This window comes from Trifolium pratense, linkage group LG7 (assembly GCF_020283565.1).
Source record: "Trifolium pratense cultivar HEN17-A07 linkage group LG7, ARS_RC_1.1, whole genome shotgun sequence".
Lineage (NCBI taxonomy): Eukaryota > Viridiplantae > Streptophyta > Magnoliopsida > Fabales > Fabaceae > Trifolium > Trifolium pratense.
Genome location: NC_060065.1, coordinates 17,395,395 through 17,408,681, shown reverse-complemented (window position 1 = coordinate 17,408,681; position 13,287 = coordinate 17,395,395). Strand labels below are relative to the sequence as shown.

At 33.8% G+C, this 13,287-nt stretch overlaps 1 protein-coding gene across 1 annotated transcript; it reads left to right on the top strand.

Annotated features, from left to right (window-relative positions):
• The first annotated feature begins 3,397 nt into the window (after window positions 1-3,397).
• Window positions 3,398-12,838, top strand: LOC123894535 (SAC3 family protein C). The gene is made up of 8 exons (XM_045944558.1): window positions 3,398-3,749; window positions 4,783-4,883; window positions 5,046-5,267; window positions 9,143-9,364; window positions 9,473-9,558; window positions 9,695-9,791; window positions 11,055-11,147; window positions 12,341-12,838. The coding sequence occupies exons 1-8, from the start codon at window positions 3,500-3,502 to the stop codon at window positions 12,497-12,499; spliced, it is 1,230 nt and encodes a 409-aa protein (XP_045800514.1). The 5' UTR covers window positions 3,398-3,499; the 3' UTR covers window positions 12,500-12,838.
• Window positions 12,839-13,287: the final 449 nt, after the last annotated feature.

Genomic DNA, 13,287 nt, shown 5'->3' with positions numbered 1-13,287 from the left:
GAGAAAAGGTGCTAAACTTTATACACCACCCCTTGAATGAGTGATTAACCTCATTTTATATATAGATTAACAGATACTACGTTTAATTTAATAAAAACACACTTAAAACATATATAAATATGCAACACCATCAAAATGTAATCTATGTGTATGAATATGGAGTCATCCTTGAAAATGCCATCAATAACCTATGTTGCCTTGTTTTTTGCTATTGCCTTTGCATCTGGCTTATGCAATGCTTTTGAATTCGTTAACATATATGTTGGTTTTTACGATGTGCATTCTATTGAATGCTATAGTCAGAGCAACAGTGGAAAACTAACGGGCGAGATCACTCTTCAAAGGTTTGACTTTGGTTATATTATGCATTTGCATCTTCTTATTGGCCAACGTGGAATTTGTCAAGTAGTGTTGAATAATTATTCAAGTGCCTTGTTCACTGCATATGATCCACAATATGATCAAGGTCATCCTTTTGTCTATTGGAAGGTAAAGCAAGATGGGATATATCATAGTTGGGATAAAAAGAACTTTGTGAAAAAGGTTGTTTGGAGTATTCCTTGATAAGTTTTAGTTTTCGCACCCCGACTTACATGCGTGCCGCCTATATTCCCAATAATTTTGAATAAAACACAGTTTGCAAGTTAATGTGTGAACCATTCATTCACCTAATTTTCTATTTTCTGTCAAACTTATCAATTCGTGTAGCTTTGATACATTAAAGTATATTGGTATTGGTGGTTGTTAATGTTGTTTGTTTCTAACTAAAAACTTTTATGACAATTTAATATGTTTGTGTAACTATCTTTTTCAAATATCAACTTTCAAGTTTTAGTATAAAACAACCTGCAATGCCTATGATAATTGTTCTTGCTAGTGATTTGTAGATACCTAACCGGTGATGTACCAAGCTTAGGTCTTAGAGTTTTTCTGAGTATTTGATAAACAATGGATAGATAGTAACTAACGAAGATTCCCCTATATGTACCCTCCAGCATGAGGCAACCGTGGGCAAAGTAGTGGTCGAGGTCACCACCCCACATTCTCCATATTTTTTTTTTGAACGGCAAAATATTATTAATAATAACCGGTCTCTGCACAAGATGAACAGAAACCGAGATAAACGGAACTACAAAACAAAGGCGCCGTATATATGCGGAACACCAATGAAAAAGCTAAAAACAGACACCACCTAGTACACACTCCACAGTTGACAGACCATCAACCCGACCCAAAAAGATGCCCTAAGACTCTAACTCCCGATCTCGAATTAAAAGTGATCGGCCCATCAGAATACAAAAAGCAGCCTTGCGAGCCAAAATTAATGGGCAACGGTAGAATGAAAACATAGGCAGCTAAGTCCCCAGCTCGCAGTCCGCTCCAAACAGTCAACACCGATGCGAAAAAGGTCGACCAGATACAAAGAAACCTGCAAATCTCAGCAGATTTGGAAACCATCAGAGACTCAAAAACGAGTCCTGCAAATCTCAACAGATTTGTAAACGGTCAGAGAATCTCGTATCGAGGAAAACCAGTCACACACAGCATCAACTTCCCCACATTCTCCATATCATTTACTGTAGAAGTCAAACGGTCAACAACCATATTTCACCGTCATTTATTGGGTTGGGTTCGGCACTTAGTTATCCAAAGATAAGGTAATTAATTGTTTTTTCAACATTATTGAAATTCTTGAAAGATAGAAACAATATAAATGATGTGGGCTGGCAACGTCGACTTCCGAACAGCGATGTCTCAGCTAGCGGTAGAGAGTTTGTAGTGGTGATGAACTTGATGATTCCGGCCTTTGTGTTGGAGGGGAAAGGGTACATGCAGTCTTGTTAGCACTCCGACGCTCAAGTCAGTATATGAAAGAGGTTTTAAAAGAGTGTAAATGGAGGCGGAGAATGTCCTACCTAGGGATTGATGTATGGGCATATTTATATGGGAGAATATTAGGGTTTACAATACCGTGGGGTCCCCCATGTGGAGTGGATCAGCCACTGATAACACCTGTGTGGAGTCAATCACAATATATCATGTGAGGGCAAAACATTAAAACGGCAATGTAAATGTTTTGAAGATGTGGGGTAAACTGACCCCAATTGTTATAAGGTGCATCCGTCCCTGACAAAGATAATGATCTTATTTGGATATTGTTTGTCAATAGATGTTCTTTGCTACATTTTAATGATAAGTATTGATGACCAATGTCAAAAAGTACTAAACCTTAATTAAGTTTGATGTATGTGATTACATATACTATGTTGTCGGTGAACAAACCAACTTTGAGGTCAAATAATTGAGATTTTATGCAACGTGAGTGAGGTGGAGTTAGAACATCGTTATAACAATTATCATATTTTGGGTGCATGCAAAAGACTTGTATTGACGTTGATCTTATTGGAAAATCTTAAATCATTTAATATATTTTTCATTTCGCTCATATTTGTTGTTATCCAATACATTTTTGAACATTGAACGACAAAAGCAATTGGCATGGAAAAATACAAAATCAAGATGGTTGTCATGAAGAGCTATACTATTCAGTGGCGGAGCTAGCCCAAAAAGTTGGGGCGGGCCGCTACGATATAAATTGAATATACAAAAAAAATTACTAAAAAAAGACATATCATATTGAGGGCGTGTCTAATATAGATATCTCGAAATCTTCAAAAAAATATAGATATCTTAAAAAAGTCAATAGGTGGACCATTACCATTTTCAATAAATAAATTTAAAATTTTTTAACAAAAAGATTGATCAAACATGAATTTTTATACACAAACTCTATTTTAAATAAAAATTTAAGTACTTTTTTCTCCAAAAAAAATATACTTGAATACTTTCACAAAATAAATTACACATTCTAAAATTTCTATAAATATTAAACAACAAAAAAATAAATTAAGAAGGATATTTGAATTATTAATTTATAAAGGAGAATTCTGGATCGTCCAAGTAGAGGGGTTTGAAACCCCGCAAACTGGAAACCTGTTAAAGAATTCTGGTGGTCCAAATTGAGGGTGCTTGAAACCCCACAAACTGAGAATTAACAAACTAAATAGACTATTTAGCGGAGGTTTAAAACCGCCGCTAAATAGTATACATATGAAAAAAAATGGAAAATCTTGGGACGGGCCATGGCCCTGTCCAGCCCATGAGGGGCTCCGCCCCTGATACTATTGGTGTACGAAATCCCTTCTTTCATCGCCGATGTTAACACATCGAGGACTTAGATCTGAGGCATTGGTCTTGTTGATATGACCTATTCTATTCATAAAACGTTTTAAAACATAAAGAAAATATAATCGAGGAATTTTACTAGAAAAAAAACTGTGTAATTTTAAAATAAAAGAACAATTTTATACTCCGAGTAAGAATATGGAATCAAAATCAAAATTATAATTAAACCTAAAAAAAATAAAAAAATAAAAGAGAACTAGACAAAATAAAAGATAAAAATATTGTTGGAAAAAATGGCGAAGAAAGTAGAGAGATGATGGATAGTGGAAATGGAAACCGTGGTGGTGGATCTTCTTTTTCTGAATCACGGCGCCACAAATTCCCTTTCAACGCTGCTGCTACCCATCAATCCAAAGTTTCTACTTTTTCTCAAAGGGTCACTCCTCCTCCTACAACTGGTATCAATAGTAATGCATCTACCTCTCATTCCAAAGATGATCATGATCCACAAGGATCTTCCAATTTTGGGGTTTTACTTGGAACTTGTTCTTATATGTGCCCAGGTAAATAACTATTTTTTAATTAATAACAAGATGAAATTTTGATTAAATGGTTTCCTTTTGAGTGTTAAAGCTTCTCTGTGTTTCCAATAATTGATACTGAGGTTAGTAAGAGATTAAATTATTAAGCAGTGATGTTAATAACCAAGTAATTGGGCTCAAGTGGTTAATGAGCTCCTCCTAGGACGAATCTTTTGGGAAAACTCAGAGTTGATTCCTGGTGGGAACAATTCTTGGGCAGACTTTACTTACCTCGGGCACGATATAAGGATGGTGCTCAAGCTTATCGGATACAAAAAATTCATTACACAAGTACAATACAGGCAAGCTAGGATATATATGATGTGGTTTAAACTAGTGTGCGACAAATACAATAAGGTAGATGGCTAGATTCAGAGTATTTTCATATACTTATTATGTTACAACAAGGATGAACTTTGAGCCTTTACCTTTCAACCTTTTTTTGATGTATTTATTTACAAACCAATTATTTAAGTATTGATTGTTAGATGGTAAATAAAAATAAAACAAAAGCATAAGCTACATATCACATTGATGAAGATGTTATGATGAATGAGTGAACTAACAACTTGCAAGAATAGATAAGACCAAGAAGTAATGTATTGGAGAGGAAAATATTGTAAAATAACACCGGAGATGGTCCAGTAATGTGAGAAAACCATTAAAAAGAGTTAACCAGATTGATGAAAGCCTAATAGTTAAAGGCCTGAGGAAGACTAAAACTCCAAATGAAACTATAAAAAAGGACTTATATTTGAGTGTTCTATTTGAAGATTTGGTTTTTGACAAAAGTAGTGGTGTCATTTCATTCGTATGGGTAGTTCCATTTAATGATAAGAGGCTTTGTTTTTGTACTCTATTTTAGCTTTGTTGAATCATTTTAACACCTAAACATTTCTGCATGCTGCATGGTAAATCATGAGACACTATCAGATACTATTGTTGTTTCTTATAAGGAATTCATATACAATATACACCTGCAACTTCTATTCAGACGTTTTCACTCTGTGTACAGAAAGAGAGAGGATCCAGCGTGAAAAACTTCGAGATTTGGCAGTTTTTGAGAGGCTAAATGGTAATCCTGCAAAATCATCCCAAGATCTTGCCGTCAAGAAGGTAGGATCAAATTTGTTCTCCTATGTTATCTGTGATGATTAAATTGATGATAACAGTGTTATCATTCTACCTTTGTTGACGATCCCCATAAGAAATTGCACCCTCCCTGTTGTTCAATATCTTCTTGTTTCACAGCTTATTGTATTGCATTTCACTTATCAGTTTTGCAGAACTATATCCATCAAAGATGTTCAAGCATCTGATATGCGGCCTCTTAATGTATTAGAAGATACTTTAAATTACCTTTTGGGCTTCGTGGATTCCAAGGAGCATCCATTCGAAGTAGTTCATGACTTCATCTTTGATAGGACAAGGTCTATACGTCAAGATCTTACTATGCAAAATATTGTAAACAAGAAAGCAATCTACATGTATGAAGGAATGGTATAATTTTCTCTTTCAGATGTCTTTGATTTATATGCTTTCTTCTTTTCATCATTTATCTATATGAACGTTTCCCGTACAACTGTTAGGGTTAGGGTACATGATTTAAGTTGCATTTCTGATACTTGATTTCCAAGTATCAGTTTTAAGCAAATTTCTAGGGTCTATGTAGATGCACAAATATTACTTAATACATTAGATGAATATATATCAATAATCTGATCTTTGATGCATTTTATTAGCCCCATATACAAGTCCTGCACTGAACTAGGGATCTAATTACATCTCCTGCTTCTCATGAACCTGGGTGGATAGGTTGATCAAATCAATGTGTACTGTGTGGTACTTGCTTATTGATGGATTTGTATATATCCTAACATTGTTTTGTTGCTGTCTCTATGTAATTTGCTATCCATCCCTTTTGATATACAAGATTGAGAGAATCAAAAGTTATGAACAATTAATTGAGTGAGTTTGATAGGCAACCCATAGTTAGTGGGTTAATTACGGAGTTAGATAGTTGAAATAAGGCATGTTGTGTATAAATACTAGTAAGGGTCAGATGGAGAGAGTTGGATAATTTGTAAGATAAGAATTGAGGAGAGTCACGGTCTCTCGAATATTCAGGGATGGCTTTGGCTAACATGGAAGACTTGATGAAGTCTTCCATGGTGCACAAGTAGTCAAAAACATCGTAATGAATACGAATTTTACAAAATCCACCGTTGGATTGAAAGTTTATATCATATAGATCATCCATAAATTTTTTTAAAGAAATTAAAAATCATTTGATATGTTATTGAGACCGATCAAAATTAACGGTTTATGGATTTTTATTAAATACCGTTAATCTTGATTAGTCTCAATGACATTGACATATCAAATGATTTTTAATTTCTTTAAAAAAATTTATGGATGATCTATATGATATAAACTTTGAATCCAACGGTGGATTTTGTTAAATTCGTATTCGTTACGATGTTTTTGACTACTTGTGCACCATGGAAGACTTCATCAAGTCTTCCATGTTAGAACTCACCTTCAGGGATTTTAATAGTTTGTACAATCAGTAAACACCATATGTTCCTATCATCTGGTACTATTAGATATATGGTTTTTGGTCTCTCAAAAAGGACTACCTGCTATGGGGCTGATCAGAGAAATGATCGAGTGAAGCTTTGTAGAGTGCATCTGTGGGGACGTCGGCAACCAGTTGCCTCTCAGATGTGGTGTTATGATAGGGATTGGGATACTATAGATTGCCTACTATCATCTTGTAGTATGGGATGCCTAAATCCTACATCGAGTAGTATGAGATACTTGATGGAGTACTTATGTGGCTTAATTCTTCCACCCTGACAACTAGCTTTTAGGGGAGGGTTTGCCAAGTGCTTGGGTGCTTATGAGATTGAAAGAGGTCAACTGTCTCAATGTCAATGGATTGCTACAGAACAATTTTCTTCTAGGTAGAAAAATTAGCCTTTGGAAGGTTTTCAAACTTTGTGGTTAGTTAGGAGGTCTGATTTCCTTTGGGCTGCAAACCCTTTGTTGAATGAAGTAGCCAAAGACTTATAGGGGTCTGTTAAGGTAAACACTTTAATTAAGTCTGTATTCCATAAGCTATTCTAGAAAGCTTGATTAAGTGCTTGTTCATAATCTATTTTAGGGAATATATTGAGATTAGCTTAAAATTATGGACATGTAATATATTATTTTTGTAAGTATATCCAAGCACTAATATAATAAGTGTTTATGCCATTAAGTGAGGCAGAATTAACTTTAATTAAGCTGTTCAAAATGCCCCTAAGTGGCTTATCCAGTTTTTTTTCTGTTCTAATGGACAGAACACTTATATTGGTTTGCATGGCACTCGATGAAAAAAGTAACTGATAGGAAGGGGTTTATTGAGGATATCGGTTAAAACTTGTGATGTTGCCAACTTTAGAATTCCAATAATAATTTGATTAGACTAAAATTTGGGCAATCAACATATGACACTAAATAGATTATTCATGTTAATGGTAATTATGTTGATTCACTATCAATCATACATATCTGAATAGTCCCTAAGATTGTGGAGACTCCTTGAGGCCATACCAGACCTTCCCTTGTCTGACCACCTTATTCTCTTCATCAGTGGAACCACATTCTTGTGGAATCACCATATTACTTCCTCCTTCATATCACCGTGCAAAAATGTTATAGAACAATTAATTGAGTTTGATAGCTAACCCATAGTTAGTTAGTCGGTTAATTAGGGAGTTAAATAGGTGAAATAAGGCTTGTTGCTTATAAATACTAATAAGGGTCAGATGGAGACATTTAGATATTTGGTAAGATAAGAATTTAGGAGTCGTGGTCTCTCAAATATTCAGGGATTTGTAATAGTTTGTACAAATCAGTAAACACCATTTTCCTCTATAATCTGATCGAGCTCCTATCATCTGGTATTATTAGATATATGGTTTTTAGGCCCTCTAAAAGGACTACCTGCTATGGGGCTGATCAGAGAAAAGATCCAGTGAAGCTTTGTAGACTGAATCTGTGGGGACGCCAGCAATGGGGCGGTTCTCACATTTGGTGTTATGATAGGGAATTGGATATTATAGAGTGCCTACTGCCTTCATCTGGTAATATGGGATGCTCGGTGGAGTACATGATGATTTGGATATTATGGGGTGCTTAAATCCTACATCGAGTTGTATGGGATACTTGATGGAGTACTTATGTGGCTTAATCCTTCCCTCTTGACAACTAGTAGCTTTTAAGGTAGGGTTTGCCAAGTGCTTGGGTGCTCATGAGATTGAAATAGGTCAACTGTCTCAAAATCAACAGATTGCTAGAAAACAATTAGGATTTGTGCATCAATTTTCTTCTAGGTAGAAAAATTAGCCTTTGAAATGTTTTCAAACTTTGTGGTTAGGATGTATGATTTCCTTTGCTCTGCAAACCCATTTTTGAATGAAATAACCGAAGACTTATACGGGTCTGTTAAGATAAACAGTTTAATTAAGTCCGTATTCCCTAAGCTATTCTAGAAAGCTTAATTGAGCGCTTGTTCATAAGATATTTTATGGACTTTATTGAGATTAGCTTAAAATAACTTATGGACATGTAATGTAATATATTATTTTTGTAAGTGTATCCAAGCACTAATATAAATGTTTATGCTGTTAAGCGAGGCAGAATTAACTTTAAATAAGCTGTCCAAAATACCCCTAAGTGGCTTATCCAGTTACTTTTCTGTTATAATGGACAGAACACTTATATTAGTTTGCAATTGCATGGTACTCGTTGGAAAAAGTAACTGACAGGAAGGGGTTTATTGTGGACATGGGTTGAAACTTGTGCTGTTATCAACTTTAGAATTCCAATAATAATCTGATTAGACTAAAAATTATGTTTGGACAATTAACACATGACACTAAATAGACTGTTCATGTTAGTGGTAATAATTACGTTGATTCATTCCCAATCATATAAATCAGAATAGTCCCTAAGATTGAGGAGACTACTTGAGGCCATATCAGACCTTCCCTTGTCTGACCACCTTATTCTCTTCATCAGTGGAACCACATTCTTGTGGAATCACCATATTACTTCCTCCTCCAAATTACCGTGCAAAAATGTACACCCAGTAAAATGAGGGTGATAGAGGCTGCAATACATTTTCCAACACACTCGGCACTCCTTACCCCCAAGACTAGATAGACATTTGAATAGTAGACAAATGTGGGTATTCTATTAACAAATTTAAGATAGGTTCTAACTCCAAACTGTAAGATGAAAAATTGATGTTATTTCACATTTCTTACTATGAAGGTTTCATTATTCAGACTAAGGTAATAAGTTTAGCTGTATATTTAATCACACAGGTGAAATTTCATGTTATATCACATCACAAGCTCTGGTGTTCTATGGGTGATCCAAACATTGCATCAATGCATTATCTCAACATGGAGCAACTCACAAAGACATTGTCTTCTTTATTCAATCTGTATGAAGCAAATCGAAATTCAAATGATGTACATGAGAATGAAGCTGAGTTTCATTCATTATATGTGCTTCTAAATCTTGGTTCTCACAGCAAACCAATGGTTAATCCTACATCATTGATATGATTAGTTCTTTCTCTTTCTTTTATTAATTAATTCTAGCCTTGTTACCTCTTAACGTTATGTAATGTAGCTGTTTCTGGTCCACAGGGAGAACCACTTTCTTTATGGTTTAGTCATGTATCAACTCCAATATTGAAGTCAAAAGAAATGTGTTTTGCTAGGAGAATCGTACGGTAGCCTTTCTCCTATTTATTAAATTTGTTATTTTTATTAGTTAAATTAAATGGATTTTTTGTTGGTTTTCTCATTTCTCTTATAATAAAACTGCAAACGTATGCCAACTACTGATATTCTTTTTTCTTTTTTCAGTTCGTTTCGACTGGGTAATTATATAAATTTCTTTCGAACTGTAGCAGCTGATGCATCATATCTGCAGTACTGCATTATGGAGCCTTATATCAATGAAGTAATTACTGTAACCAGAGATTGCATTCTTTTCCTAATATCCTGTCTCTTCATTTTTTTGTTATTTATTTTGTCTGTCTTCTTGTCGCATGAATGCTTCATATGGCGTGTTACTTTCTTTGATATGTAATGTGCTGTGTTATCTTCAAATGAAGCATCTTTTGTCATTTCAATAGCCATCATAAAGAATGCACCCATAAAAGGCTTTCTAATGATGTATAAAACATAAAATATCTACAGAAGGTGCAAATAGGCAGTGAAAGTTATGTTAGAATCGTGATTGTTTTTCCAAAATTTTGCCCTTCTTGTCTTATTTTCCCCATATTCTAGATTCACTAGGTGGGTCAGCTACATAGATGTGACTATGCCATGATTTTCCATCATATTTTACGTTGACACTGTATTCCCAAATGTGATGTGAGTGTTTTAGAAATCTTACGACTCGTGCTTTTGCTAACTTCTCGAATAAATATTAATATCTCAAAATTCCAAACCGCATTTTATGCACTCCACTTGAAAACTCCGCAATAGCAATTAGACTTGTGTTGTAAGGTTATTCCTTCTGCATATATAATCTCGCATAGACTACTTTTTTTGAGAAGTGTTGATCATGGAAAAATATTAAATAACATTTCAGAAAATAAATATGGCACCTTTGACCACTTTACTGGAAACTTTTACTTTTTATTATTTATAATTTATTTATTGTGTAAAGTCAGGTACATACAACTGTTGATGTCATTTGGCTATGTAACAAACCAAGCTCCAAATAAAATAAATCATTAAATCCTCATGTTAGGTCTTTTTTAATAATTTGATATATTCTTTGGTCATTCTCTGCTTGTGTTTGTTGCCAAATTTTACATTAGCTAGTCCCAAACCTTGATAGAAGAGGAGGGGTGTCTTAGACAGAAGATTACCAATATAAAAAGATTACACAATGGAAAAACTGTCTCAATGTTCAATTGTGCATTTATAAAATTATATTCTTGTTCATGGTGGTTTGTTAACTTGTTACAGGAATGTGTATTGTCGTAGTTATTTCTTGTATCTTGTTTCCCTTTTGCATATTAAATGAGTGTGACATAAATAATGATGAATAAACTTAATATGTAGTTTATTACTTTTACCTGTTTTTTGGAGGAGATATTTCTTATAGTTCTTGGGAGACGTATTCATTTATTTGCAAACATATAGATGCTTATAAGAAAGAACTTCTGTTTCCTATATTAATGATAATGGTTTTGATTGTGTGTATATATAGGTTCGTTCACTGGCTTTATCTTACATAAATTTTGGTGGCTACAAACTTCATCCGTATCCTCTGTTCAACCTCTCAAAACACTTGATGATAGAGGTATGAACTCTGTTTGTTTTCTGCTACAAAGTCTACAGATACACCTAAACATGTGAATTGTAAACACTGTTGCAGTATTGAAAATTACTAATGCATTTGTAGTAAGATTGTAAATTTCGTTTCTCAATTTATATCTTTTACAAATGATGTTCATATTTTATTTAATTATACTATATGAATCGGTGTCCTATGTTTTTACACTAGCTGTGTTGATGTGTCTATGTCGTGTTACGTGTCCGTGTCAAAGTCAGTGCTTCATAGGTACTGCTATCTATCATATTGAGCAAACATGGAGGCTCTTCCTCTTAATAGATTAATCTTTCAAGATGAGTTTTTCCTTTGGGTAAAATGCATTAGAAAGCTGTCGAGTGAAAGTCGGTCCAGGGGACAACAAGAGTGGGTCATTTATGTTCCTGGTGAACAAGAGTGGGTTATTTATGTTCCCCGTGAACAAACATGAAATCTTAACGTGTTACTTAAATAATGAGATCTTCACTTCCATTAGGATAATTTTGAGATGGGTTTCAGTCTTTCAGATATACATTTAAGGTCTGTTTGGTTTGAGAAAACGATTTTTGTTTTCGCTTGTGCTTACATAACTACCCCTGTTTCAACTCTGTTTTCTGTTTTTAAAAGGTTTGCACATAAAACTGTTTTTTTCAATGTTTCATGTACAAATATTTGAAAATAGTAAACATTATGAAAAGACATAGCAGTTTTGCACTTAGAATTGAAAAAACAGGTAGCAGTTTTGCACTTAAAATAAAAAACATGAAATGAAAATAGATAATGTTTTCTCTAACCAAACAAAACCTAAGATCCTGTCTATCTTGTGAAAACATTTTCTATTTTCATTTTTTAAAACTTGTGTTATTTTACTTGCTAGCGAAAAGATATATAATAGACTCTTGAAATGAACAGTTGTGTTCATTTTCCAGAATCAAGGAAAATACCAAAAAATGTTTAGGAAATTAAAATAGAAAATGTTTTCACAGAATAAATGGGGTCTAACTTTTCAATTTCATATGTATTCTTTGAAACTATATCTTCATTATGTGGTTTATCAATCTAACATTAATTTTTTTTTCCTTCAAAAGTTCTTTCTTAATGTGTTAATCTAAGTTGGTTTTGTCGTGTCAGTATTGGTTAATCTTCACAAATATTTGTGCTATATGCTATTTCAACAATGACAGGAAACAGATTTGGAATCCCTTTGCCATTCTTGCGGTCTTGAGACATATACCGATGAATTCGGAAATAAGTTACTTCACACAAAGCAAACTAGCTTCATTCACCCCAAAGGCGGGTTCAAGAAATATAGTTTTTTGGGTTTGCAAGATTATGACAGATAGTTTTAGGGACGATACTTTCCTCATCCCCAACATCAGTCGATGTATGCATCCCGAGCAATACTATGAGATTGGAACAAGCAAGATCAATGGATTGTTGCAACTAATTTCATCACTTTTCCTAAGTATGGAATCTCTATGTGATGCTATAAGGAAACATGGGAACATATTGTGTACTATAAGCTGATCTTGTTGCACATTTGTACTTGTAAATGTACATTTGAGTTTGTACTTAGAATGTTACTAATGTATTAGGTGTTTTATTCTATTTGTAAACATGAATAATATTGTAAGGTTTGTTGTAGACACTTATAAATGAAATTTTTCATTATTAGACCAAAATAAAAGCTCATGCATAAACATTAAGAATTTCATCACTCTTTCCATATTGCATTTGATCTGATTTTGGATAATGTGGCAATTAGTGCTGAGATGTCAATAATATAGTTGGGTGGCTGTTTTTGTTTTTTACCATTTACTACACCGCGGTTTAGTAATGACTAATTTCAATTGAGAAACTTGTGTGACATACATGGTACATATACATGGTGGGGAATTTGTGGCAAACTAGGGGAGTTTTCACCTCCAAGACTCCAACCGAATTTTTTTCATATATAAAAATTAATTACTTAAAGCCTATAAGTCTCTTAGATGAATTTATTGTTGGTTATTAGGAAATAGTTTTAATCTATTATAAAGAGAGATAGATTTGCAACTGGCCTTTGAAATTGTAAATAATTTGTAATCATATCTATAAATTTAATGTTATAATCTATAAGTTATGAGTGCAA

Excerpts from the sequence above, each read along its gene's own strand:
- LOC123894535 (XM_045944558.1), top strand. The coding sequence starts at position 3,500 with ATGATGGATAGTGGAAATGGAAACCGTGGTGGTGGATCTTCTTTTTCT. Across the intron at positions 3,750-4,782 it reads TTGTTCTTATATGTGCCCAG|AAAGAGAGAGGATCCAGCGT; the intron begins GTAAATAACTAT and ends CTCTGTGTACAG. Across the intron at positions 9,365-9,472 it reads GTTCTCACAGCAAACCAATG|GGAGAACCACTTTCTTTATG; the intron begins GTTAATCCTACA and ends TCTGGTCCACAG.